The 23,959-nt window shown below is 47.0% G+C and overlaps 1 protein-coding gene across 1 annotated transcript in view; it reads left to right on the top strand.

Annotated features, from left to right (window-relative positions):
• Nucleotides 1–2,896: 2,896 nt before the first annotated feature.
• The window catches only part of LOC119180845 (Neurospecific receptor kinase), a 383,082-nt gene continuing 362,019 nt past the window's right edge, over nucleotides 2,897–23,959 (top strand). Inside the window, exon 1 of the mRNA XM_037431984.2 lies at nucleotides 2,897–3,151. Coding sequence (XP_037287881.2) covers nucleotides 3,034–3,151 — 118 coding nt within the window. The 5' untranslated portion in view covers nucleotides 2,897–3,033. The remainder of the gene's footprint in view (nucleotides 3,152–23,959) is intronic.

The raw sequence follows: 23,959 nt of genomic DNA, 5'->3' as shown, positions 1-23,959 counted from the left end.
TGCGGGAAGCACAAAGCGGTGTCGTGACGCACATCTTCAACAAGAAAATGTTGTATATATATATATATATATATATATATATATATATATATATATATATATATATATATATATATATATATATATATATATATATATATATATATATATATATATATATATATATATATATATATATAGTTATAAACTTCGAGAATAGTGCAGTATAGGAAACAAAACAATAAAATATTTATTTAATCCTAACAGTTTCGGCTGGTGGACCAGCCTTCTTCGGAGGATGTAAGTGAAATGATACAAGTTCCCGTAGCAGAGGGCCACCCTCACAGTTTAAAGACCCTCCAAAAAAAAGAGACAAACGGGCGAACGAGGTACCCGCTCGTTTCCGGCGGCTCTCCGTCGCTCCTTTCTAGTTCCTCTCCTTCTTCTGCTTCTTGTTGTCTGTTGCTACCTCGTTCGCCCGTTTGTTTTTTTCTCTCTCTCTCTCTTTTTTTTTTGGAGGGTCTTTAAACTGTGAGGGTGACCCTCTGCTACGGGAACTTGTATCATTTCACTTACATCCTCCGAAGAAGGCTGGTCCACCAGCCGAAGCTGTTAGGATTAAATATATATATATATATATATATATATATATATATATATATATATATATATATATATATATATATATATATATATATTGTGAAATCGTTCGTTTACCAAGCGTTTTCTTGGAGCAAGGGGGTGATTTTGCTAGTGCGAAAGAATAGTTTACTAACACGAGAAAAAAAATTGATCTCTAAAGGGACACTAAAGACCACTATAAAGTCAACGTTGATTGTTGAAATAGCAGTCCAGAAACCTCGTAGTGTTACTTTTGTGCCACGGAAGGGCTTATTTTGAAAAAAAAAAAAAAAAACACGTGTTAGTGTCCCTCATCGGGTGAGCGCACTTCAAATTACCCGCTTCAAGAAGCGGTCCGACTCATGGCACAGTTGCCGTACACAACGTTGCCTGGCTTTAACGAATGCAGCGGGTGGCACAGCAGCAACAACGGCAATTGATCAATTTCGTGCCATTGGCTCTAAGATGGCAGACGTGTTTTTTGGTCCACCTGCACTCCGCTAGATGGCCCAACCTGTCCGATGTAACAACGCAAAAATTGAATTTTTGAACCGCTCGCGCCAATCTCCATAGTAACATTCGGCGGTTATCTTTTACTTGAATCAAACAGAAACGAACAAAGCAGCATTTTATTGCGTCTCTTGATGCACAGAAGGTTCTTTTTTTAGTGCAGCTAGATTGATTACTAGTGAATAATTGTAGGTGGTTCGTCTAATGTCATCGGGTCATCGATATCATTTTGAGAATGCCCTACAGCGGTTTCATGTATTGTTGTGCATTTGGCTTGATTTCTCGGTAAGTAGGACACTGCTGTTGATAATATTGTTGTTTATTATGTTGTCATACATTGAGCTTTTTTCGCTCAGACATAAATTTTTAGTTTACTTTAGTGTCCCTTTAAGGCCCACCTTGGCAGCGCGTTCAAATTTAGAGAGAATGCTCAATGTCATGGCGCGCGTTAGCTTCAGGTCCCTTGTGACTTACTCTCAGTATCGAGATATTAAAAAAAATATTATATGCAGAAGCACGTTATCACATATCAAAATAAGCACTGTCCAATATAGTGACACCCGGGACAGGCCGAACCTAGGCTCCACACCTAAAGTTTTGGAAGGCAATCGAACGGGACGGGTGAGGTGCAGTGATTTCTAAAGTCAAGCGTGTAATGCGACTTCCGCACACTTACTCGGGAAAAGTGGAACGCGTAGCGCGTGGACCAATACCCAAAAACTCGTATGAAGAGCTCGTATATATATCAAACACGGGCTCACTCACGTTCAACAATTGACTCACGTAAAGCCGAGACATTTATATATGTTTATGAATATGTACGTGCTATCACATAAATCAACAATTTAAAAAAAATTGAATCAGAATGGCAAACTAGGCGAGCTATTTGGTAGTAAGCATTAACTAATAATTAAACGTTAAGCATTAGTGAAACATTAACAATAAACTTTAGTTAAACATTAGTTAATTTTATTAACCACATGTGTGAAGAAAGAAAACTAGTTGTCAGACAGCGCTTATTTGTGTACGTTTCTTTTAGTCCTCATTCTAGGTCATGCTGTCCACAGCAATCTTTTTCTCTCAGTTGACGCTGCTGTCAAAATCTACACAACTTTCCAACGACTTCACGCTACCCACAACATTTTTTTAAAAGTTGACGCTGCTGTCATAGCTCGAGCTCAGAACGGCGACAAAAGGACGAATTCAAAGTTATCGCTTGTCTTTTTGTCCTCTTGTGGGCGATCTGAGCTCGCGCTATAACAATCGTCATTTTCAGCGACGCTTCTATTTTTTGAAGTTGTGCGGTTAACCGCGGATTCAAGTCACGCGCTTGCAAAAAGAGTCCTAAGCTCATCGCATAGGACGTGTTGCCACCTATCGAAGTCACTTCTTAACAGAGACACAACAACGAAACTAGCCGAAACAACACGGTTGACTAGCGCCGCTTAGCGAGAGTGGTGACATTCACTGCAAAACCTGGCGCATGGCTTTCGAGATTGTAACGCATTGCTCGGAGGCCACGCTTCCTGTTGACGGTTTCTTAGTTTGCCCGCTAGACGCCGCTACTAAATTGCACTTCCACGCATGCGCGTCCGTCCCCGCCCCGAAGCATCGAAAGAAAGGCGCGAAGGCAGCCGCGCGACAGCGCTCGCGGACGGCAGCTGCGAGGCAATTTGGCGATGTTTCGGTCCGGAGAAGAAGCGGTTTTCTCGAAGTTTGTTCGGAGAAAAGTGACCGCGGTGGTGTTTAAATAGCGTGGCGCGCGCTCGGAGTTAACGCCGCGATGCTGCCTACAGTGAACGGGACCCGAACCGTGTGAAACAAGTGTGTTGCGGCCGCCGGCGACTGGTGGTCGCGCGCGCGTGTGACTCATAGCCGCCGACGCCGCGTCCCATGTGAGAAACAGCCGTGGTGGATGTTTTCATGGCGAGTCTCTCCGAGTGTGCTGTCAACCGCGGGACCGGCGTGACCAGCGCTATCATGCGGTTGACGATGTGCTTCGTCTTTGCGGTGGCTACACTTGAAACAGCGACAGCGAAAAGTGAGTGCTTCATGCCACTCTTCCATTTGTTGTTACTGCCTAGAACTGTCGGTCAGTGTCCCAGACCGGGAGGTGTGCCTCGACCCATTCATACAAACTAGTACGTGTTGCTCAGTTTTCGCTTTCTTGCACCAGTTGCAGATAGATGTTCAAGCATTTTTCTTTTTTCAAAGAAAAAAAAAATGGGTAGGGGGGTGCAGCGTACGTCATTCTCATCAGTAATTGTTCGCACCATCCGCATAGGAGCCACCACAATGGGTGCATCTGATTTACATGAACTGATGTGTGGTTGGCTGGCTCTTTATACGCTGTCTACGAAACCGGAACATATTTCGCGTTCTCTTGCTTTCAGTGTTTTCTTGTTAATGTGTTCACACCTGTTCGATGCTGTGCGTTTGCAGGCCGGTTAAGAAATTTTCAAAGAGTGTTTTAAGTTCGTTTGCATCAAGCAGCTTGGGGTACGCAGTACGTTGTAACAGACGTGCTGTGGTCTACAAACGAAATATGCGTGCTCCAACGCTTGCGGGCATCGTAGCTCAGAGCATCTCTAAATGACTGAGATATGCGCTCGCTTACGATACACAAAACGGTTCGTAGCGCAAACATTGCGCGCGTGGTTTATGTCATCCGCGATGGTATCTCGAGCAACGGAGATATACGATATTCCTCTCGGGGGGGATCAAGGTCTAGCTACGCGTCTGGGTCCTCAACAGAGCGGAGCCTCTGTGTTCGAACAGAAATGCCTTTCGGGCTCGGTGCTTAGGGGCGACGAAGAAAATGAGAGGCCTCCATTGAAAGGAAAGCGAGCTTCTGGCGCAACCGGACGCAACTTTGTAAACTCGTTCATTTGTGTATTGTTTGTGCGATATCCCGTTCGTTTTTCCTTCGTCGTTTTCGACACTTTGGGCGTTCCTGTTGGACACACGGAGTAAAAACAAAGTTGCTGGGCGACTTTGCGCATGACTGGAGACTGTGCTGTTTGGAGCAATTGTCTGATACAAAAGGTGCGCGATTACGTGCTCCCTTCTGTACTGTTTGTCATTCGAAAAATATTCAAGGTAGTCGGCAGACTTTCTCTTGCGGTATATGATATGATTTTGTATGCACACATTGCCTAATCCATTGTCGAAGTGAGAGAGATGAACTAAATTAAGAGAGAAAGACAGGGATGGTTTCAAGAGACGGATCTGGTAGAAAAACTTAATCGGGACAAGCCGGTAATCCTTTGACATATAAGAATAATAGAAAAAAAAAGAATTGGTTAAGAAATATAAGAAGGTTACTCTTGCCGTGTAGACAGGGTATTTGCGCAAGGCGGGAATTTTGAAGTCTACAATGTCTGCAGTCACGGTCCTTACGTATGCATGTTCGCATTACTTGTCCTTGGTACGTGTCACGGCTTGTTTCACTTTTTCCGTATTCGGTTTACGCCCACAAAAAGTGTCAGCAGTGCTCTGAGCGAACTGCGCCTCTGGTGTTCGAGAAGCTTGACGATAGTAGATCGTTTTGTTGATAAGATTGCGCGCAAGACGCGAACGCTCGAGCTTACTGCAGAGCTTGCAAGGCGACCAGTGATAAGGCTAAAAAGTTCGATGTGGGATGTGTATAAGCCGGCGCGGCGCGTTCCAACGATGATTGGTTTATCAACGGCCGTCGCTGTGTTAGCCAATTTCAGTCTAAAGCGTGCCTTGCTTGACGTGGTTTTGAGTTTCCAATAATTCCAGGCGACAAGTTTGGTCGAATAAAGATTATTACCTCGATCACACGGACTTCAGGTTCCCTCTACGTCACGAGCACGTGACAATATGGACGTAGTCCACGCGCTCTGCAAAACGCGCATAGATGTGTGAAAGTTTGGTGGCCAGTTTTACTGGTGCTGCATTTCGAAGATCGTATATTTGCTAGCAGACTTGCAATGATTCCTCAAGATTTCACGTCGGTACGTCCGTAAATTGCTGAGAAATTCAATGTTGTTTCAGAGGTTATGGTCTCTAAACGCTGGAATACATTTTCGTGGTCTAGCCGCTCGAAAATGTTGCTCAACATCCGGCACCGAATCTATAGCTGTTTAAGTACGCCGTAACATAGCCTTACGAATTTAGAGTTGAAAGCAAAAAGAAAAAGGCAGGACGAAAGAAATAGTGCCCGTTTCAAACGGGCGCCGCAGCGCCCCAAAAAGAAGAAATATTGCCCGTTTTTAATGGGGTTGTATTTTATTATAAGGGCAGCCACCGCAGCCGCCTCTTTAAGGACTTGGCTAATGAGCCGTTGCAGAAAAGAGCTGTAGACCTTTTCACAGAAAAAAAAAGAAAGCCTTATTTTTGAACTGAAGGGGAATTTAAGGGCCAGTTTTAATTTGTCAGATGCAATATTAATGAGAACTAGCGGATAGCATTGCTAAGGAAAGTACAGGGGATTTATATCATGCTTACCTCAAATAACATTCCCTATGCTTTGCTTAGCATTACTGTCTGCTAGTTCTCACTAATATTGCTTCACTGTGGCACGAAGAACAAAGGCTGACCTAACAGCCCCGACAGTTCACGCAGTTTTTAAGTGCTTATGCGTCTATTTAACTAATTCCGAAGCGGATTTTATTTTTTTATAATTGCATAATCGTGTCAACTCTCTGGCGTGAGTCCTTACAGAGGGTATCTTAACAAAAAAAAGGAGAAAACACCACTCACAAATACACAAACACAGGTTACATCAACATCAAATAGTGCAGTCGAACATGGAGATAGTAATCCAAGGTGTGTTCGAATTTTGACAAATCGCTGTGTTTTACAACTCGCATCGGAAATTTATTTCACGTTTCAATTACGATTAGAAAGGCGCGATGTATAGAGAGACGAAAGAAGTGAAGCGTTACCAGAACAAACATGCACTTTGTTCACACTTGGATGTAACAGCGCACAACGAAACGAGCAGACTGATAGGGGAAGAAACGACTCACAAAACGAGCGCTGACTACTGCATGGAAAGTTATGGCCTGAATTATGGTGGCGCATCAGGGTGCCTTCTGTGAAAAAGGTCTACACAATTGCGCTGTTGCCGTATTTTATTTATGTGAAAATTTATTCATCGGCGTGCGCAATCAAGTACACCAATGGACATAGGCGCGTGGGGTAATCCATTAGTGGGGCCCTGTTTCACCACAGTGACCCTTCCGCCTCCTGTTGTTCGAGTCCGAAATTAAAGAAAACGAGGGCCCCGCCGTTTTTATTTTATTGAAATAAAAAAATAAACGGAGTTTTTGTCACCATTACCTGGCGACGGCTACCCCTTTCCACTTGATTGGTACAAATAAAGAAAAAAAAACAATAGCATATATACACATATACAGTCCTAAACAGGTGAGAGCAAAAGTTCTCTCTCCTCTGGGCAGAGCAAACACGTAGACGCCATGCCCACTTTTAACTTTCGTCCGCTCAGTATAGGCGTCGCAAATCTTCGTTTCCTCGAAGAAGTGTTGCAGCACCTTCATCGCTTTGCCATTTGTTTTGGATGACCATGGACCTAGTATTTTATTCAACGCAAATGGCCGCTCGGGATCTAACTCATGGAGTTCCTGTTCCGGTCGCCTTCGGTGTGTGTCGTGCCGTGGTGGTCTATAATGGTTATGGCACTCGACTGCCAACCACCGAAGGTCGCGGGATCGAATCCCGGCTGCTGCATTCTCGATGGTGGCGGAAATGTTTGAGGCCCGTGCACTTCGATTCGGGTACACGTTTAAGAACCCCGCATGTGGTCGAAATTTCCGGAGCCCTCCACTATACGGCGCCTCTTATAATCATATGGTGGTCTTGGAACGTTACACCCGAGGTTGTTAATGTATATTCGAAAAAAAAAAAACGAGCTCCCCCGTATAGATGCGAAAATCAAAACGAAGCGATGACGTGTTTGCTACAACGGGCTGCCATTGGTCCACGGCTTTGCGGGCCTAGAAGTGGGAAGTTTTTTTAAATGCAGCATCAATGGCTCTCAGTTTCCATTCTCGTCACAAAGCGTGCCGATGGTCACAGAGATGGTGATAGTCGACTGAGCAAAGATATGTGGCAGAATCGTCGAGCACCTTCACATTTATCAAGAGGGGGGGCGGCTTTCCTGAACCCCCCCGCGCTTCTTTATGCTAATTGAGGCCAGTTTCAGCGATTGCAAAGTGCTCACTGATTAGAACGCCACATTGCGTGTGTTGTGCGCGCGCGTGCGCGTTTGTTTGTTTGTGTGTGTGTGTGTGTGTGTGTGTGTGTGTGTGTGTGTGAAAGAGAGAGAGAGAGAGAGAGGTAAATAGAGAGGAAAGGTAGGGAGGTTAACCAAGCTTGGCTTGGTTGGCTACACTACACTTGGGGTGGGGGAAAGGGAGAATAATAGAAAGGAAAGAGATAGAAAAGAAGAGGAGTAAGAAAGAGAAGGATGAATAGTCAGCTCTAGACTACACAGCAAGGTCTCACACTGTTCTTTCACAAGCGGTCGTGAAGTCTGGTGGTCCTTAAGAGAAGTGCACATGCGCAGTACGAGTACGTAACGTACACCCTTTAAAAAAAAGTTTGTATTCAGTTAGTAAACACGTGTGTTTTGCTAGTTTCCTGAGCATTTGACTATACCTTCGCGGCGTACTTTTACTAGCTCGTACAGCTAGTAATTTTAACCGTTACTAACCAATGAACCTTTCTTGGTGTTTTTAACTAAGCAACTATACTAAGCCACCATACGTTGCCAGGTCTTTCGTAGATGCCGCAGTACATTTTGCCGTAATCGTGAGATCGTAAGCAAAATTTAGGCAAGCTCTAATTTTATTTACTACCTTGGAATAGAAGTTTCGTGCTACGCAATGACACTCACATAAGCAAATTGAAGGCGACATGATGATGCAGTAGAAAACGACAATTATCTTATAAATTCTGTGACTGCTAACCAGTGCGCGGGGTGTGATCCCAAAGCAGGGGTATATATAGCTTTCGAGCAGCTGCTACAGTGAAAATCTGCTATGTCCAAGGCTTGAAGATTTACTTGTGCACTGGTTTGCATGCCATGTTCTCGTGATTTGTTGATATGAGTTCTCATATGAGCATGTAATCATGTGAGTATGAGAACTCATATGAGCGTATCATATGCTCATATGAGTCCATATGAACATATGGTATTCACATGTGTATGATATGTGAATGTGATTTGATCATATGATCATTGGGTTAATTCTATATAGGTATATTCCTGTGATGCGCACTCACCACAGTATAGTTACATGACGTAGTTAGAAGACATTAATTAATTTGCGAGGGCCATGTCAGTTCGTTGTTGTTTAGCCCGAACTTTTGTAATCGAATCATTTTTATACGGCAACGCACACGCACATTTAACAAAGTAGGCGTAAAACCTCTATTTGTGGTGGTTACTACAATTTAATAATAGACTAACCACTCGATTCAGCACTATTCACTTACTGACTAGGTAGTAAATTTCGCTAACCTGCATTTTACTACCTTTCCTTACTAAGAGGCTAGTGCTGTATGTGACCAGTGAATGGTCAGTATTTAGTTAGTGAATATGCCGACCTTTATTTTCAAGAGTGTATATATTCCACAGATGCGTGCGAATGCCCGAAAAAAAAATCCCGGCGCCCGCAAATGTAACGATGCGTTGCGCGGCCTACATGACACTCTAGCGTGATCTCGAATAAAAGAGCAACCAGATTACCGGTAGCACAGAACGTAAAACCGTGGATTCAACGATGGCCAGTGACATTTATCACGGCTGCTACCGTACGATGACGCTGAGGAGCACTCGAAAGCCGTTCCATTTCTCGTACGATTTCGTAATTTCTCTCTCTCTCTTTCTGTCTTTCTGTGGCAGTTAGCAACTCACAGGGTCCTCATGCATAAGCCTAACACGACTCGAAGTCGAATGCCATCTTCTACTTTTTTTTTTTCATCTGTATCGATGTCCATCGCACCGAAAGCTTTCATACCTAACGGGGTGTCGGGTGGCTTCTGGGATCGAAGGCATTGAAGCTTTCTTCACCCAATCTGGTGTTGCATTGCCTTCGTGATCATCCCGCTCACGACCTATAGGGACGATGTCGCATGATGACGTCATAGAGCAATGTCACAGCGACGTCACAAATTTCGGAGCTTGCGGCGTCATGCTATAGCGCATTCTGGTGACGTCATCAAGTAAGGATGATTTTCTCGCATCACTCACGTTGACGACCAGAGGCGCACGATATTCACCTTTCGCGTATGACGAAATACCTAAGGCTTCCGTATCAACAATGTCATTCGGCTTTGCACATCTGATTAATGCGAAACTAAAGTGCGAAACGATTTTTCGGGGTATTAGTAAAGTACAATTTTCACGCTTCCGAAAACACCACCCTCACCGCGACACGACACTTGTTGAGCGAGAAAACGAGCGAATAGGAAATGCGGGTGGAGACGCTGCCTCGAGGTGCTCGCGCCAAAAACCGTGACGTCATAGATTTTCAAAACGTGTATTGTGTCTGACGTAGCTCCTAATCGATAAAATTGAAGTAAATTGTCATCTGTGGGTACCATAGACCTAGCATTCTAAGTTTTAGAAAATTTCATGGCGGCAATGTCGCGAAAGTAAAAAAAAATTACATTTTGAAAATTTTAGTCACGCGCAGTGATTCCGGCTCGAAATTCAAAATGCCACTTCAACCTTGATTTTCGCCGCTAAAATGAACGTATGATATTGGAACATAAGGTAATTAGAGTTCACAGAGTGCAGTTAAATAATCTAAACCAAGCCATTGTATCTCTTTGTTACCCTTTTAATGTTTACTGACGCGCGCTCGAGTGACATGTTACTCGTCTTCGTGTTTCAGTTCTTTGCTCTCGAAAGAGCGCCGATCCAATCCTCTGGGACACCTTCGGTATAAGTAGCGCAATACTCCTGCACTGCTTTCCAAGCCTTTCTTTTAACGGGCCATTTGGCGCTCCATGGCGCACCATCTTTCTCGGAGAAAGCGTGGGGAAAGCCCCCCTTGTCACATCGTGATGCCTCGACCGGCTTACCCCCCTAATATCCGTTTAATCCGGGACAGATCAAGACGAATGACTCCGCCGCGCGCGGCGATAACTTCCTCGCCAACTTTCCTCTTCCGGCAACTTCAACCTTCTTCGATTCTCTCATGCTTGCTGTCCCGTCCTCTTCATTTGTATGTGTGTCTGCGTGTGTTCTTGCGCGCAGTGTCTCGGAATTCAGCCATTCGGTGCACCGCCTGAGTGGAATCGTTTAAAGGCAATCTCTTTCTATAGGCCGACTCCGACTGCTTCATAGTTATGTTGCTGATCCGTTATGGGGGGGAAAATGCGCGAAAAACGTAGATCGAGGAGAAACGAAGTGATGTTGCAGAACTAGATTGATTGATTTGTGGGGTTTAACGTCCCAAAACCACTTTGTGATTATGAGAGACGCCGTAGTGGAGGGCTCCGGAAATTTCGACCACCTGGGGTTCTTTAACGTGCACCCAAATCTGAGCACATGGGCCTACGACATTTCCGCCTCCATCGGAAATGCAGCCGCCGCAGCCGGGATTCGATCCCGCGACTTGCGGGTCAGAAGCCGAGTACCTTAGCCACTAGCTAGACCACCGCGGCGGGGTTGTTGCAGAACTAGAACGGTTTCAACGAAGAGCAGTGCGCTTCATATTCAATAAGTGTGGAACGACTGACTCGCCCTCCTCGTTAATGAGGCAACATAGCATCTTATTGTTAGAGTCGCGCAGAAATGTCAACAGGTTGCTTTCTCTTAATAATTGTTTTAGCGGAAATACAAAAGTAACCATGCCTGATTGTGTACGTCCCCACTCAGCTAGGAGGACTAGACACACCCATAGTAGGGCACTTGCCCCAATTTTCGCTACAACGAAATCTCATGAATACAGTAGTTTTTTTCCACCTATAGAACTGTGTCCGAATCGAATGCTTTGCCCTCCATTGTTTTTGATGCCAGTAATTTTGTATGTGAAACTGGAATTGTGTTTCATGATTGTACTTGACAATTTTTCCGTGCACAATTTTCTGATTGCTTTTCATTTTTTTTATTTTTCACTGCGATTGCGATGTTTAGTTTTTTTTTCTTTATTCTGTGATTGATGTAAAAACTCCCTGCATGGACCACGTGGTGGTCTGCAGTATTGCTAAATAAATAAATAATAAATAAATGAAAACGTGTACTAACAACTGATACTTCATCGAAACAAAAAAAAAGCAAAATATAAGAATGAATCAAACCATACGAGCAAGAAAAAAAAAGCAGTAAGGAACTGCACTCTAAGAAAAAAAATGGAGTAATCGGGCAGTAGTTTTACTGCACAACAATAATCGACATCTGAATCGCTCGCATTTCCTTTCTTGAAACCCCGGCGCTCCACTTTCCTGTCGGGAATGCTATGTCGCACTGATAACGCGTCCGCCGTTCTTCACCCCGAACTACCGGAACCGCCGTGATAGCGTGAGGAAAGTACTCGAAGTAGACGACGAATATTGTTGTGTAGCAGAAACACTCCCCAAATACTCGTTTTTTTTTTAGATGCGGAGCATCTTATACTCGCGCCTTGTAGTGCGCCGTCCGCGTCGTCCGCGCCGTCCACACCGCTTCTCGAACATTCGACAGCTGACGCGCGCGCATGCGCCGTCGCGCCGTCGCCCACTCTTCCACCATCTGTGCATCCCTTCCTCCTCTACACACCGCGCGCGCTTCACTCCTCCACCATCTGTGCACCCTTCCTCCTCTACACACCGCGTTCGACATCTACAATTCTCCTGATTCTCCAGTGGACGCGCATGTGGCGTCGCGCTTCGAGAACATTCAACAGCTGACAGTGCATGCGCCGTCGTGCTGTATATATACTCAAGGTCGGCGCTCGCTCGCTCAGTTGCCGCTCGTCGGTTGGTTTGTACGGCGCGTCGACGTCCAAGGTCGCGGTGAAATGAATTCCAACGAATCCACAAACACAATGATCGACGTCCCTTCGACCAGCGCTGCCCTTTCGCATACGTGTGTACGTGTTCACTCATTTAACACCCCCTCCTACAACCAAGTTAACCAATTTAGCCATCGACCCAAGTAAGTCGCAATTTAACACCCCATTTCACAACCACGTTAACCAATTTAGCCGTCGACCCAAGTAAGTCGCACTTTAACACCCCGTTAACCAATTATATGGTCCGCATCCTCCTCAGTGTTCCCCCGAGGGAAGCTGCGGGCAATTTTTTTTTTTTGGAGTGTAGATGTGTGCATCAAGAAACCCAATCTATGCTCTGTGTATTTGTGAAATGCCATACGGTGGCGACACAGCTACCTCAGCTATCTAACCCCCGTACTCTAGAACTTTCCTTCACTCAACGCTTCGCTTTCACTTGAGAAAGCTGACGGGAGCGCCATCTCTAGGCACAGAAAGTCACTGCATATCAGCGATAGTCTGCTGCGATTCTTGAGAAGCGCAGCGTCATTTTCAGCCGAGTGGTGGCGCAGGGCTGAACTTTGTCAAGTGAAGGGTTAAAGTTGAGTGGAGGAGTGTTTGTGGAATACGGGATAAGGCTTTGAAAGTGCAGCCCGTTCCTCCGAGGAATTAAAGTTCTGGCATGGCGCAAGGAACGTCGTTGTACATGTTAGATTGTCGAACTTTTTTTTTTATTTTTATGTATCCCGTAACATGAAGCGATCAGATTCCGTGCAAGACATAGACGGAGACTTCATAAAAAAACATATAGAGATATGCGCATTAAGGGAGCAGTGGCGCCGAAAGCCAAGGTCAAAAACGTGCGATGTCTAAGAGTCACATAAATATGAGAGCCCGCCCAAAACGTGATAATATCAGAGCAGGAGTAAGCAAGATAAGACGCGGTAGGTGAGATAACGGTATAACCACCGCATGCGCGGATTACTTTTATCATTAGAGAGTTTTTGAATAGTGGACCCGAAAATTGCCCCCCCTTCTCCCAAATAGCGTCAAGGCCACTGCGCATGCGCAAAACCCAAACCGCGCTTGGGTTTTGGGTTGGGGACCCCACTTCTCGAATTTAGCGGGAGCCCCAAAGCCTGCCCCGAAAGTTTTGGGTCAGACAAATGTGACGGCACCCACTGAAGTGACGGCTCTCGGCCAAGACTTGGGAGTGACGTAGAATAGGGGGAGTGTCCAAAGTGCCTCAGACCCAATTGGTAAACACATCGCTCCTGCTTGACCCAAAGCGTCCATACGCAAATGGATTAGGGGCCCCAACCCGCCATTTTAGCGCTGGGAGCACAGCAGTTGCGCTACCTCGCGGCCCCCTCCAGATCACGCCACAGCTGACCACTTCTCCACAGAAAATAATGACGTCAGACTCGGCTGCTGTGCAAACATTTCGTCTGTTAGGCGGACACACGGATACGTTTTGTTCACCATCCGCGATTCTCATGCTCTCTCCCTCTCTCTCTCATTTACTTGGATCCTTCTTGCCTTGCTGGACTTTCTTTCTTCCTTCTTTCTGCAACCAGTAGCTTCCATACTGCATCTTGTTTTGCGGGAATATTCGAAAACTCCCTATTATTTATTATAGTTCTTATTCTCACCTGTTCTCCAATCGCTCCCTCCGGGTAAGGATGCCGAGAGTTCCCGTTTTTCTTTCTTTTTTTTTTCTCGGAAGACTCGGAGCGCAGCTCCTGCCACGTATACACACTGGGGGCGGAAAGTGCGGGTTCCGGGATTGTTTCAAAACAAACCCGCCCGGCGATCTCTCTTTTTCGCTCCACGCATATCTGTGCTGGAATTCGCGCATTTGCATTTTCTCGTGCCGTTTGTTTCTTCGTCTTCGCCGCGTATAGGTGTATTCGGGGAAGGCGTGTAGTGCGTGCTGCACTCGAACGCAGGCTGCATAGTGTACGCCCTGTGAATCTCTCGGTGACGTCCTCTCTGCATGACTGTTTGTTGAATTTTTATCGACGAAGACGCCGCACTGCAGATTCCCAGGGAAGCAGCGCGCATTCCATCGAAAGCGCTGAGTCAAAGATTTGGGAACAGTGGCGATAGTGTCTTTTCCCTGTTATTTTGCTTTTTCGTTTCGTTTTTTTTCCTGCGAATTGTTGCGGTGGGTTCTTTGAAGTTCGATCCTTCGAAGTTTGTTTCGAAGGTGACTCTCGGCATATCTGTGTGTTTGTGTGTGTGTCGAAATAGAAGAGAGACAGAGGGCGAAAAATCGTTAGGGTAGTGAAAGCAGAATAAGCAAAGGTGTATTCGGCAAGCAAGAAATCCGGTATACGCTGTGTTGTTAGCCGCCTCAGCACTCTCAACGGCAGTTCTGGCGCGAGAAATTTGCATACGGCGTGATCGATGGTCGATGCTCGGTATTCCCTATGACCATAGCCGTGTGCTTCTCCCGAAAAAAAAAAACAGGAAACAAAAAAAAAGTGATCGAAATAGTGTTGGGCTCTTCTAAATTTTCCGATGAACGCTTTCTGCGTTCCTTTCATAAATTGAATTTGTTAGTCCAGTATGTTATAACACCGCCAACATGCATTCTCGTACATATTCGAGCCAGTGTATTATTCCTTACTTCTCTTTTTTGTTCTAGTTTAGTTACGTAGTTTCCAGTTGCAATTTGACTTCGATTCGTCAACTGTGATTCGGCTGGGCGGGTCGTCGACTTTCGAGCTTTGTTTTCTTTCATTTTTCTTGTTTTTCCTGACTTATGCTAATGCCTGGCAACGCCCCTAGGCTATACTCAGACCGCGACCGCCGCGCGAAATTCGCACGCGGATTTCTCGCACCTTGAGTGCCGTTGCTGTATACCGTTTTATAGTTTGTTTCTACGTCACGGTTCATCGAAGTAAACATGTGTGCAAACGTTTTCCTCGATGAAGGTATCGCAAGCTTGGCAAGGTGCCTAGTCTGTGGTCTAGTGGCTAAGGTACTCGGCTTCTGACCCGCAGGTCGCGGGATCGAATCCCGGCTGCGGCGGCTGCATTTCCGATGGAGGCGGAAATGTCGTAGGCCCGTGTGCTCATATTTGGGTGCACGTTAGGGAACTCCAGGTGGTCGAAATTTCTGGAGCCCTCCACTACGGCGTCTCTCATAATCATATGGTGGTTTTGGGACGTTAAATCCCACAAATCAATCAATCGATTTCTTCAGGAGATCGGCACGGGCATTCGTTTTACGAAAGGCGATCCGCGCTTGGGAGCTCACTCACATGGCGCGCGCGCCTGTCAGAATCACGCCTCCAGCTGCCGCGTGGAAAAGCGAAGAAACTTCGGCAAGTTCGGGGAAGGGTTTGTGCGACGTCTCTGTTTCGTCTCGCGTTGAGCCGTTTGTAAGCCGTGACTTGGGAATCCGATTTTTTTTTTTTGTGCATCGTTGGTCACGGCTCGTGAACACGCGGTGATATCAAACGCGTTCTTACGCAAATGCGCTCTGTTACACTTTTATTCTTTTTTTTTCTTTTTCGAGTGCGCTTTTGCTTGTTTCGGACGTGAACGCGGGAACTTGAATCCGTTTAAACAGGTTTGGGGAACGGCACAAAAAGCAGTAATGCAAGTATGATATTTGTTTTTATTATTTTTTTATGGCGAGAAGAGAGGACGAGGGAGAAAGCACGGGATTTCACTTCTCGGCCGATGCAGACGCCATGCAATGAGCGTAATCGCGCTCCGCATGCTTCAGCTGGCGCGAGTACTTCAGCTGGCGTCTTGGGTTAGCGTATCAACATGTGCAATACAACTCAATCCGTGTGTCGAATTTCGACTCTCCATCGACATTCTCAACAAATTGAAAAATTATAATATTGTTTCTAGAGTTATTTATTTATTTTATTTATTTAGCCCTTACGCCCATTCAAGTATGCGTGCGACCAGTGGCTGCAGCTTGTCGGTCAGGGCAAATGCTGGCCATAGGGAGTACAGGTATTTCGTGCGCTGCTGTCTGTACCAGCCGCGAATCCTTCAGGAGACGCCGTCACCCGTACTTAAATCGTACGCCGTGCCGGTCGGCCTATACGGTTTAATTGGAACGCCGCAATATGGCAGGCAGGCTACGCGTATAGGAAGGGGAAAAGGGTTTTCGAGAGATGAGGGACCGGGAGGGTGATGGTCTGCTCGGCAACGTTTGTTTCGCGGAGGCCTTAAGAGCCCGTCGGCCACGTTTCCCGCGGGACGTACTCGCTTCCGGCGCACTTTTGTAATCCGGATGGATGACGGCCGTCCGTCCGGAGCGGAGGCGCGCGGTTCCTGCGCTTACGCGACCTACTGTACCCACTTCGCCATGCGTCCTCCCTCCCCCAACCCTTGTACCGTTATTCTTCATGCTGGCTGGATCGCAGCGACAAATTGCGCCGCTATACGCACTATATAGTGCCCACGCATGCTGACCCGCGTGAGTGAGTGCGCGCATTCGCGCGCACATCTAACGCTAACGTTAACTCCCAACGCTAACGCCCTAACGCTAACTCCCAATAACTTCGGCCGTCGCGTCGAATTCGTTTTAATCAGGACTTCGCTTAAAACGCGCGTGCGGTGAATCGAATATGGAGCATATATTGTATACACTTTATACCGCGGTTCGCGAAGCGTCGTGCACCGTTTTCTGTCTGTACGCGCCGCCACGAGCATAAAAAAAAAAAAAACCAAGAGATTGAGTAAATATGCTGGTGCTCGCGTGATGGGACGCCCACTCTTCACCCTCGGGGCAACACAGCCTTTGCTCTCTGTCTTCCTGCCGCCGATTGAAATTAATGGGCAACAACAGCAGCAAGCGGGCCTTAGCGGCCTCTTCTGTTTTGTGCGTTCGCAAGCGCCGCCTATCTTGTTCGTTACACTCACCGCGATATTTCTCCCTTTCCTTGAGTTTCTTTTTGTCTTCTCTTTTGTTACTACAGCGTTGTGATACCCGCGACCTGCTTGCTCGTTTCCTTCGCGAGCATTGGCTGCTATTAGTTTTATCATCGACGGTCTCTTCTGTTCTTTCTCGATATGTCTTCCTTTCATTTCCTTCTCGCTTCCGGTTTCACGTCTGTCGCGCCATCTATCGCTTCTTCCCTATACTGTGAACCCCCTGTCGCACGCGCTCGCATGAGCCTGTTTCTGCTGTCGCCAATGCGTGCGCATATACACCAGGGTGTGGGGGGGCTCGCTCGTATACGTATATGTGGTGATACCGCGCGCATGCAGCGCCACCCTTCCGAAACGGCGGGACGAAACGTGATTGCCGGTCGTGTCTCGTTACCCGGCTCACCTGTCTTCGCCATAACGAGCAAACTTGCGCTGCTGCGCGGCGAATGGGGTCGGCGAACTTCGCCTTCGACGTTGAGCGCAGGCTCGAGGTGAAATGCCCTGAGGTTGAATTCGAAGCTCCGTGACAGCACGTTAAAGAACCCCAGGTGGTCAAAATTTCCGGAGCCCTCCACTACGGCGTCTCTCATAATCAAATGGTGGTTTTGGGACGTTAAACCCCACAAATCAATCAATCATCGAAGCTCCGTGACAAATGTTTCCTTGATAGAATACGATTTAATGTATGGAGTTGGGGTGTCTGGGCCTTTGAGAGCGTGCATATGAGTTGAGTAAACTACAATGACGCTGCCGAGAAGTCAAATACATCGAACCACGTTGCGAAAGCAAAACGCGAGTAACAAGGTAAACAGATTAGTACACGCGGCTACTCGCACATGCGGCGTGGATCAAGTGAGTGAGTGAGTGAGTGAGTGAGTTAGTGTTCGTTCACGATTAAATCTAGACGCGAATAAGAGACTAGTTGTGAAGGTAAGGAACTAGTGAGTGAGTGGCTAGGATGGAATTAACGAATGATCGAGCTGATGACGGGGCGGATTAGTGCATTTCGGGCTTGTCTCGGGTCGTTGCTACGTTTAACGTCGGACACCGATCGCCAGCTACGATTGCGTGGTGGCGCGCTCCAAAGTGTATCCGAACTTCGCATGCTGTCGCACTGAACTAACAGGCAATGAGTGCAAACATTTGGTATTCATGTTTTATTTTTCTAAACACACATTTTGCTGTTGTATTCTCACACACGTCAATGCAAAATGTCTGTCACATTTAGATGCTTTATTATGCACTGCATTTTTTTACGTACACCGCAGTGTTAATGGCTTGTTGCCGTTCTGCTTGTTTTCTTTATTTTTCTGAAATTTATCATATTTTTGTGTACGAATTTTAAATGTTATTATCTGTCCCCTACACCAATGCCTCACGCGGGCGTTGTAGGTACTGTGAATGAATAAAATAATGACTATATTAGTTCGCACAAACTTGTGTGACCATCTTGTGCGAATGCGTCTCGCGCCCTTCCTGTAGGGTTGTTTATAAAATTTTCCCATCACCGTTTAAATCGAAATCAACGTACTCCACTTTCTCCCTCCCTATTATTAATATTATTATTCGTTTCGCAGAATAGTAATACCTTCTCATGTAGTTGCGCTCTGCGATAGGCACGAGTGAACAAAGAAACCAGGTAAGTGTGTTGACAATTTCTGGTCTTTCTAGCGCCTCGCTCAGCGCAACTACATTAGCATGTGTTGCCAGCTATAGCTCAAGTTGAAAAGCTAGAGAACAACGAAACCGTTAATGTACTTGGTTTATTTATTTATTTATTAGAATACCCTCAGGGCCCGTAGGGCATTACAGAGGGGGTGGGTACAACATTTTATAACACACAAGAAAAAAAGACAAAGAGAAGAAACAAGTGTCAGATGCGCAAATCACGAAGGCAACATAAGTCAACTAAAAATGTATATGTAAGAATTCAAGCACATACAAGACAAAGATAGATAATGGGAACTGCGTATAGTTACAAACATTGCTGAGAAATTGCAGTCTTGAATAACAAAGGGTCTGTTATTGTTACAACGGAAGAGGGTTAGTCTCCTTTCATTCGCTCTTTGTTTCTTTGTGCGACGCTTACCGTTCTCGTTTAAGGGCACACACCGTGGGCAATTCCGAAAGTCCGTCGACTATTAATGCCCGGATGCCTGCCGATCGTGCGACACAAGTGCGGCCGTTCTTCGAGAATGGTCTCGTTGCGATCAAGGTGACGAGTCTGTTCGTGCTCCCACTCGAAGACGCTCCGCTCCGCCTTTACCTGGGCTGTTTTGGGAGCGGTGCTTTGTTTGTTCTGAATGAGCTTAGCGCGGGGCTTTGCAGCTCACGCCTCGGCAGAGCCGATTTTTAAGACCATCGTTAGCGGCTCGGGCCTTTGTTAACGACTGAGGCTTTCGCCACGGGATCAGGTGCTTCGTTACCGGACGTTGCCCTTTGTTCCGTACGTGTCAGGGCTTCGTTTTCTAATCGGTGAAGGACTGTTGTAGTGGACTGTTGTTGGAAAAACAGCTCTTAAGACGAAGAGAAAGAAAGTATCTGCCGCGCTTCGAAGTCACGCGCTACTGCAGCGACCCACAAAGTTGGGCGGTGCTTTATTGTAAATAAAACCATTTTTCCGCGCGGCGGGAGGCTTGGTATTCTTCAGATGTACTCTATTAAACGAAAAAAGAATGAGAGATATATAGAAAAAAAAAGAAAGAAGACGCAAAGATGACATATACAGTTAAGTACGGAACAAGCTCCACTAGGAGTCACAGTTGTTAAGAAAATATTTTGTGCAGGACTCCTGTTTAAGGGAAAAAATTATTGTTCTCTAGTACGTACGGTCGTTATTGAGTTCTCGCCATCTTCATTATGCGCGAGCCAGCCCAGTTCATCGAATGTGGGAAGTTGCGGGCTAGTCGGAACTTCGAACCCGGGATTTTCCAGTTGAGAATGAACGCGCAAATATGGGGCAGAAAAGACGCAATGCGGCTTTTTGTATAGTGCGAGACAAGAGTTCAAAACAAAGCGCCGGCGCGCAGAAAGAAGCCCGAGCCGCAGAAGGAAAAAGCAAAAAGATATTGAAAGTTCAGCCTGTTGCACTTCGTGAAAACCGTTGGACAGCGATGCTGTTAGCGCGCGAAGGTATAGTGTTCATAACGACGACGAGGACGACGACGACGACAACAACAACAACAACAACAACAACAACAACAACAACAACAACAACAATAATAATAATAATAATAATAATACAGGTTTCATCACAATTATCTAATAATTCGTTTTCCGGTCATGTAACCTGCATGACGCCTACTACTACTACTACTACTACTACTACTACTACTACTACTACTACTACTACTACTACTACTACTACTACTGGGCACGTAGCGCGCAGGCAGGATTACCGCTGGTCATGAAGGATGGCTGACTGGATTCCAAGAGGAGGCAAACGTGTGAGGGGGAGTCAGGAAACTAGGTAGACAGAGGAGATGAAGAAGTTTGCAGGTATAAAGTGGCAGCAGGCAAGCAGAGGACCGAGTTGATTGGCGGAACATGGGAGGGAGCTTTCCCCGGCATTGGGTATATAGCCAGACTGATGATGATGATGATGATGATGAAAAAGATGTGAGCGTATTTAACCGTCTAGACTCGTACTCGACCACTTGAAACTCTTGTGGAGTTTCCCCGCCGCGGTTGTCTAGTGGCTAAGGTACTCGGCTGCTGACCCGCAGGTCGCGGGATCGAATCCCGGCTGCGGCGGCTGCATTTCCGATGGAGGCGGAAATGTTGTAGGCCCGTGTTAAAGAACGTTAAAGAACCCCAGGTGGTCAAAATCTCCGGAGCCCTCCACTACGGCGTCTATCATAATCATATGGTGGTTTTGGGACGTTAAACACCACATGCCAATGTTTTTATTGAACTATATTCTCGATTTAATTGTTTATTGTGCTTTCAACAAGCTCGGCCAGGGGGTGCAGAAGACAGCAAAATCGCAATTTCTCATGCAGATCGCGATGCGCGGATCGCGATAGTCATGATCCCGATCATGGGCGTCTGATCCTGATTAAAAGTGACCGTGTAGCAGCGCCTAATCCGGATTGCGGTTTATCCGGATCAACACTGATCGCGATTAAAAGTGGCCGTGTGACACCGCGGTATTAGTCTAACCTTGTCCTACGTCAGGCGTAACAGCCTGTATCAAACAGACAGACAGATAAATGATAGACAGACACACAAACGGACTGATGGACAGACGAACGCACGGACGGACGGACGGACTGATGCACGGATAGACGGACCGACAGATGGACGGACGGATGGACGGACGGACAGACGGATGGACGCTTCGCCCCACTCATCATCATTCACTTCGCGGATATGCTGTGATTTTTTGTTGCATACTTCTTCCAAGTGGGAAAGATAGCCGGTGTAACTACAGTAGCACCAACCTCTTCTCCTATTTCAATAAAACAGAACAAAGAAACAAACTGAAAAAAGAACCGTGTGAAACCGGCTAAACGAGCCGCAGGTTTCAGTCGGAGCGAGGCGCACCGCTATGGCGCTCTTGTCTGGAAACGACGACAGACTTCCCAGCGGGTCTCTGGGAAATTTAGATAACGGGGCGAGAGCGTCAGAGCACGGATTACTGGAATCAGTGCCGGCCCTGTACGACCCTCTGAAAGAGAGAAGGAGAGATAGAAAGAGATAGAGAGAGAGAGATAGAGGAGTGAGAGCTCGCGCGAACAGTTCTGTACGTAAACTCATGCGTACGTAAGAGGGGCGAAAACGCTTTGATTTGCATTCTTCCCGCGTTCGTCGTCGCATAGCCCACCCGAACACAGCGATTTGTCAACGGCGATTAGTGCCTGCCGATGGCAGGAGCGAACGAAACGGGGAAGACTGGAAGGGGAAGGGACGGCAGAGTGCGTTTAGCGTCATCTACCGGATACTTTTTTTATTATTATTCGCGTTCTTTTATGAGCACGAACTCGACGCTGTCCCCAATGACATAGCCGCGGTCGTCTAGAACGAGACGAACTGCGAGTCCAAAAGAAAGAAGGCCAACAGAAAACAGGAAACGGAAAGAGGTTTGCAGAGCGAGAGTACCTTCGCCTCTGGCGCTTTCCATTTCCTTTTTTTGTTGCTTCCACTATTTTCACTGCGTTGCCTTCTCTTGAGGCGAACGAAAAAGAAACAAAAAAAAAAAAGAAAGAAGAAGACTCGGAGGACGAACAGAGAGAGGCAATGGTGAACGACTGAGACGATGATCTGAGGGTCGACTTGGTGGTCTGTCGTCCGATGCTTTGCATGTTCCGGATCGTTCCTTCTTCACCCTATTCTTTATCTTCTTTTTATTCCTCTCATCTCGATGCTCTTTCGCTTGCCTGCTGTTGCGGCTGTCGTTAACGGTCCGCGCGGTTACAGTGTACGAGTTGAGGGGGCGTGAAAAATCAGCGGTATTGGGTGAGGAGGTTGGAGCGAGGACGCTGCATGGTGGCGGTGACGAGATTCTTCCAGAGAGTGCGCGTAGAGGCGAGTCCTGATGGAGATTTGACGCCGTTACTTGCAGGCATTTCCGCGGGTGTCTTTTGCGCGCTTCTTACGTCCGGTCTCTTCTTTCGTTTTCTTCGGCCGCAATTCGTTCTCTCGCCGCCACGTTTCAGTAGGGACTCTTTTCTTCTTCGTCTTTCTGGTCTCGATTACGTTCGCGCCGTGTTGCGCGCGCGCACTTCCCTCTGCGTTTAAGGGCGACGTTCTTTTATTTCTCGGAACCCTTCCGCGGGTCTGCGCTGGTTGTAGGGTGGGTAACGCGGGGTGCAAAGGGGGGGGGGAGTTAGAGGGATGTAAGAAGGAGGCTCACTCTCACACGAGCGCATTCCCACCAAGTCGTTTGCGCGTGCTTCGGACTGGCTTCGGGGATACTTAGCCGCGCAGATGAGTCCGACGCTTTCGGTCGCCGTCTTCATCTTGCTCTTCCGTCGCGTGAGCCTTCTGGTGATGAACGTTATACGAAAATAACCCGAGATAGAGAGACAAACTAACGAAAAAAACTAAATAATGACAAAGACCTACTAGGGGTTTGAGAGGCGGATGGAGAGGATGATAATGGGCAATTTGGGGCCGGGCCCTCTCCTTTCGAATCGTTGATTCCGGTGGCCAAGACCTAAATAAGAGCGTGCGAGGCGTGCATGTGGCGGTGCGTGCGGCTGTGGGTGAGGCGTCTGTAGTAGTTTGCTTCGGCGTACTCTTTTCTTATTTTTTTGCGAAGATTATTTTCCCTTTTGAATAAAGCGGCGCAAGAAATTTAGGTGCCAAGTGGTTGTCTGTACGTGATGTGCTCTGCGTTAGCATAGAGTATACGCGTTGAAGGGGTTCTCTGAAGCATGAGGGGCCTATTTAAAAAAAAAATATTGCGCGTGGCTCGGACGGCGCTAATTAGCGCCGTGAAATTACCGTTTTCAAGGTCGGACCGGTCGAAAGCAGCGTGGGCTTAGACAGGAACACCTGTGTCGAGAGCTGGTGGCTGTAGCGTCGTCGGGGTAGATTGGGTGGGATGACCAAGATCAGGCAGGTCATGAAAGCAGGACGTCCATTTGGGAAACTTGAAAAAAGGAATTTATTTGCATTCAAAGAAAAGTTAACTGGTCATCGTTGTTCCCCCTTCTGCGCCCGCCGTCTCCTCCGTCCTTTTTATCCCTCTCGTTGCCGCCCCTCTCCCTCTATCTCGGTCCATCAGTCCACTTCACGAAAGGCAGGGGCGGCCCGCAGTAAGAGGGGGGGATCAAGGGGGTGAATCGTCCACCCGGAACCCGACTTCCCCTCAGCTCTATGCTCAGTTGTTCCGGGTGGACCCATCCCTCCAAGAAGCAGCGACGAATCTTTCGTTCCCCGAAACCGCCGCCGCATTCCGCAGGGCCCAGCCGTGGCGCCAGCGCACCGTCCCGCGACACAATGGTCAGCCTCAACAGTCGCTGCGTTCGC

The sequence above is a fragment of the Rhipicephalus microplus genome, chromosome 10, assembly GCF_043290135.1.
Source record: "Rhipicephalus microplus isolate Deutch F79 chromosome 10, USDA_Rmic, whole genome shotgun sequence".
NCBI lineage: Eukaryota > Metazoa > Arthropoda > Arachnida > Ixodida > Ixodidae > Rhipicephalus > Rhipicephalus microplus.
Note: the sequence above shows the minus strand (reverse complement) of the source record. Positions and strands in the feature narration are given on the sequence as shown.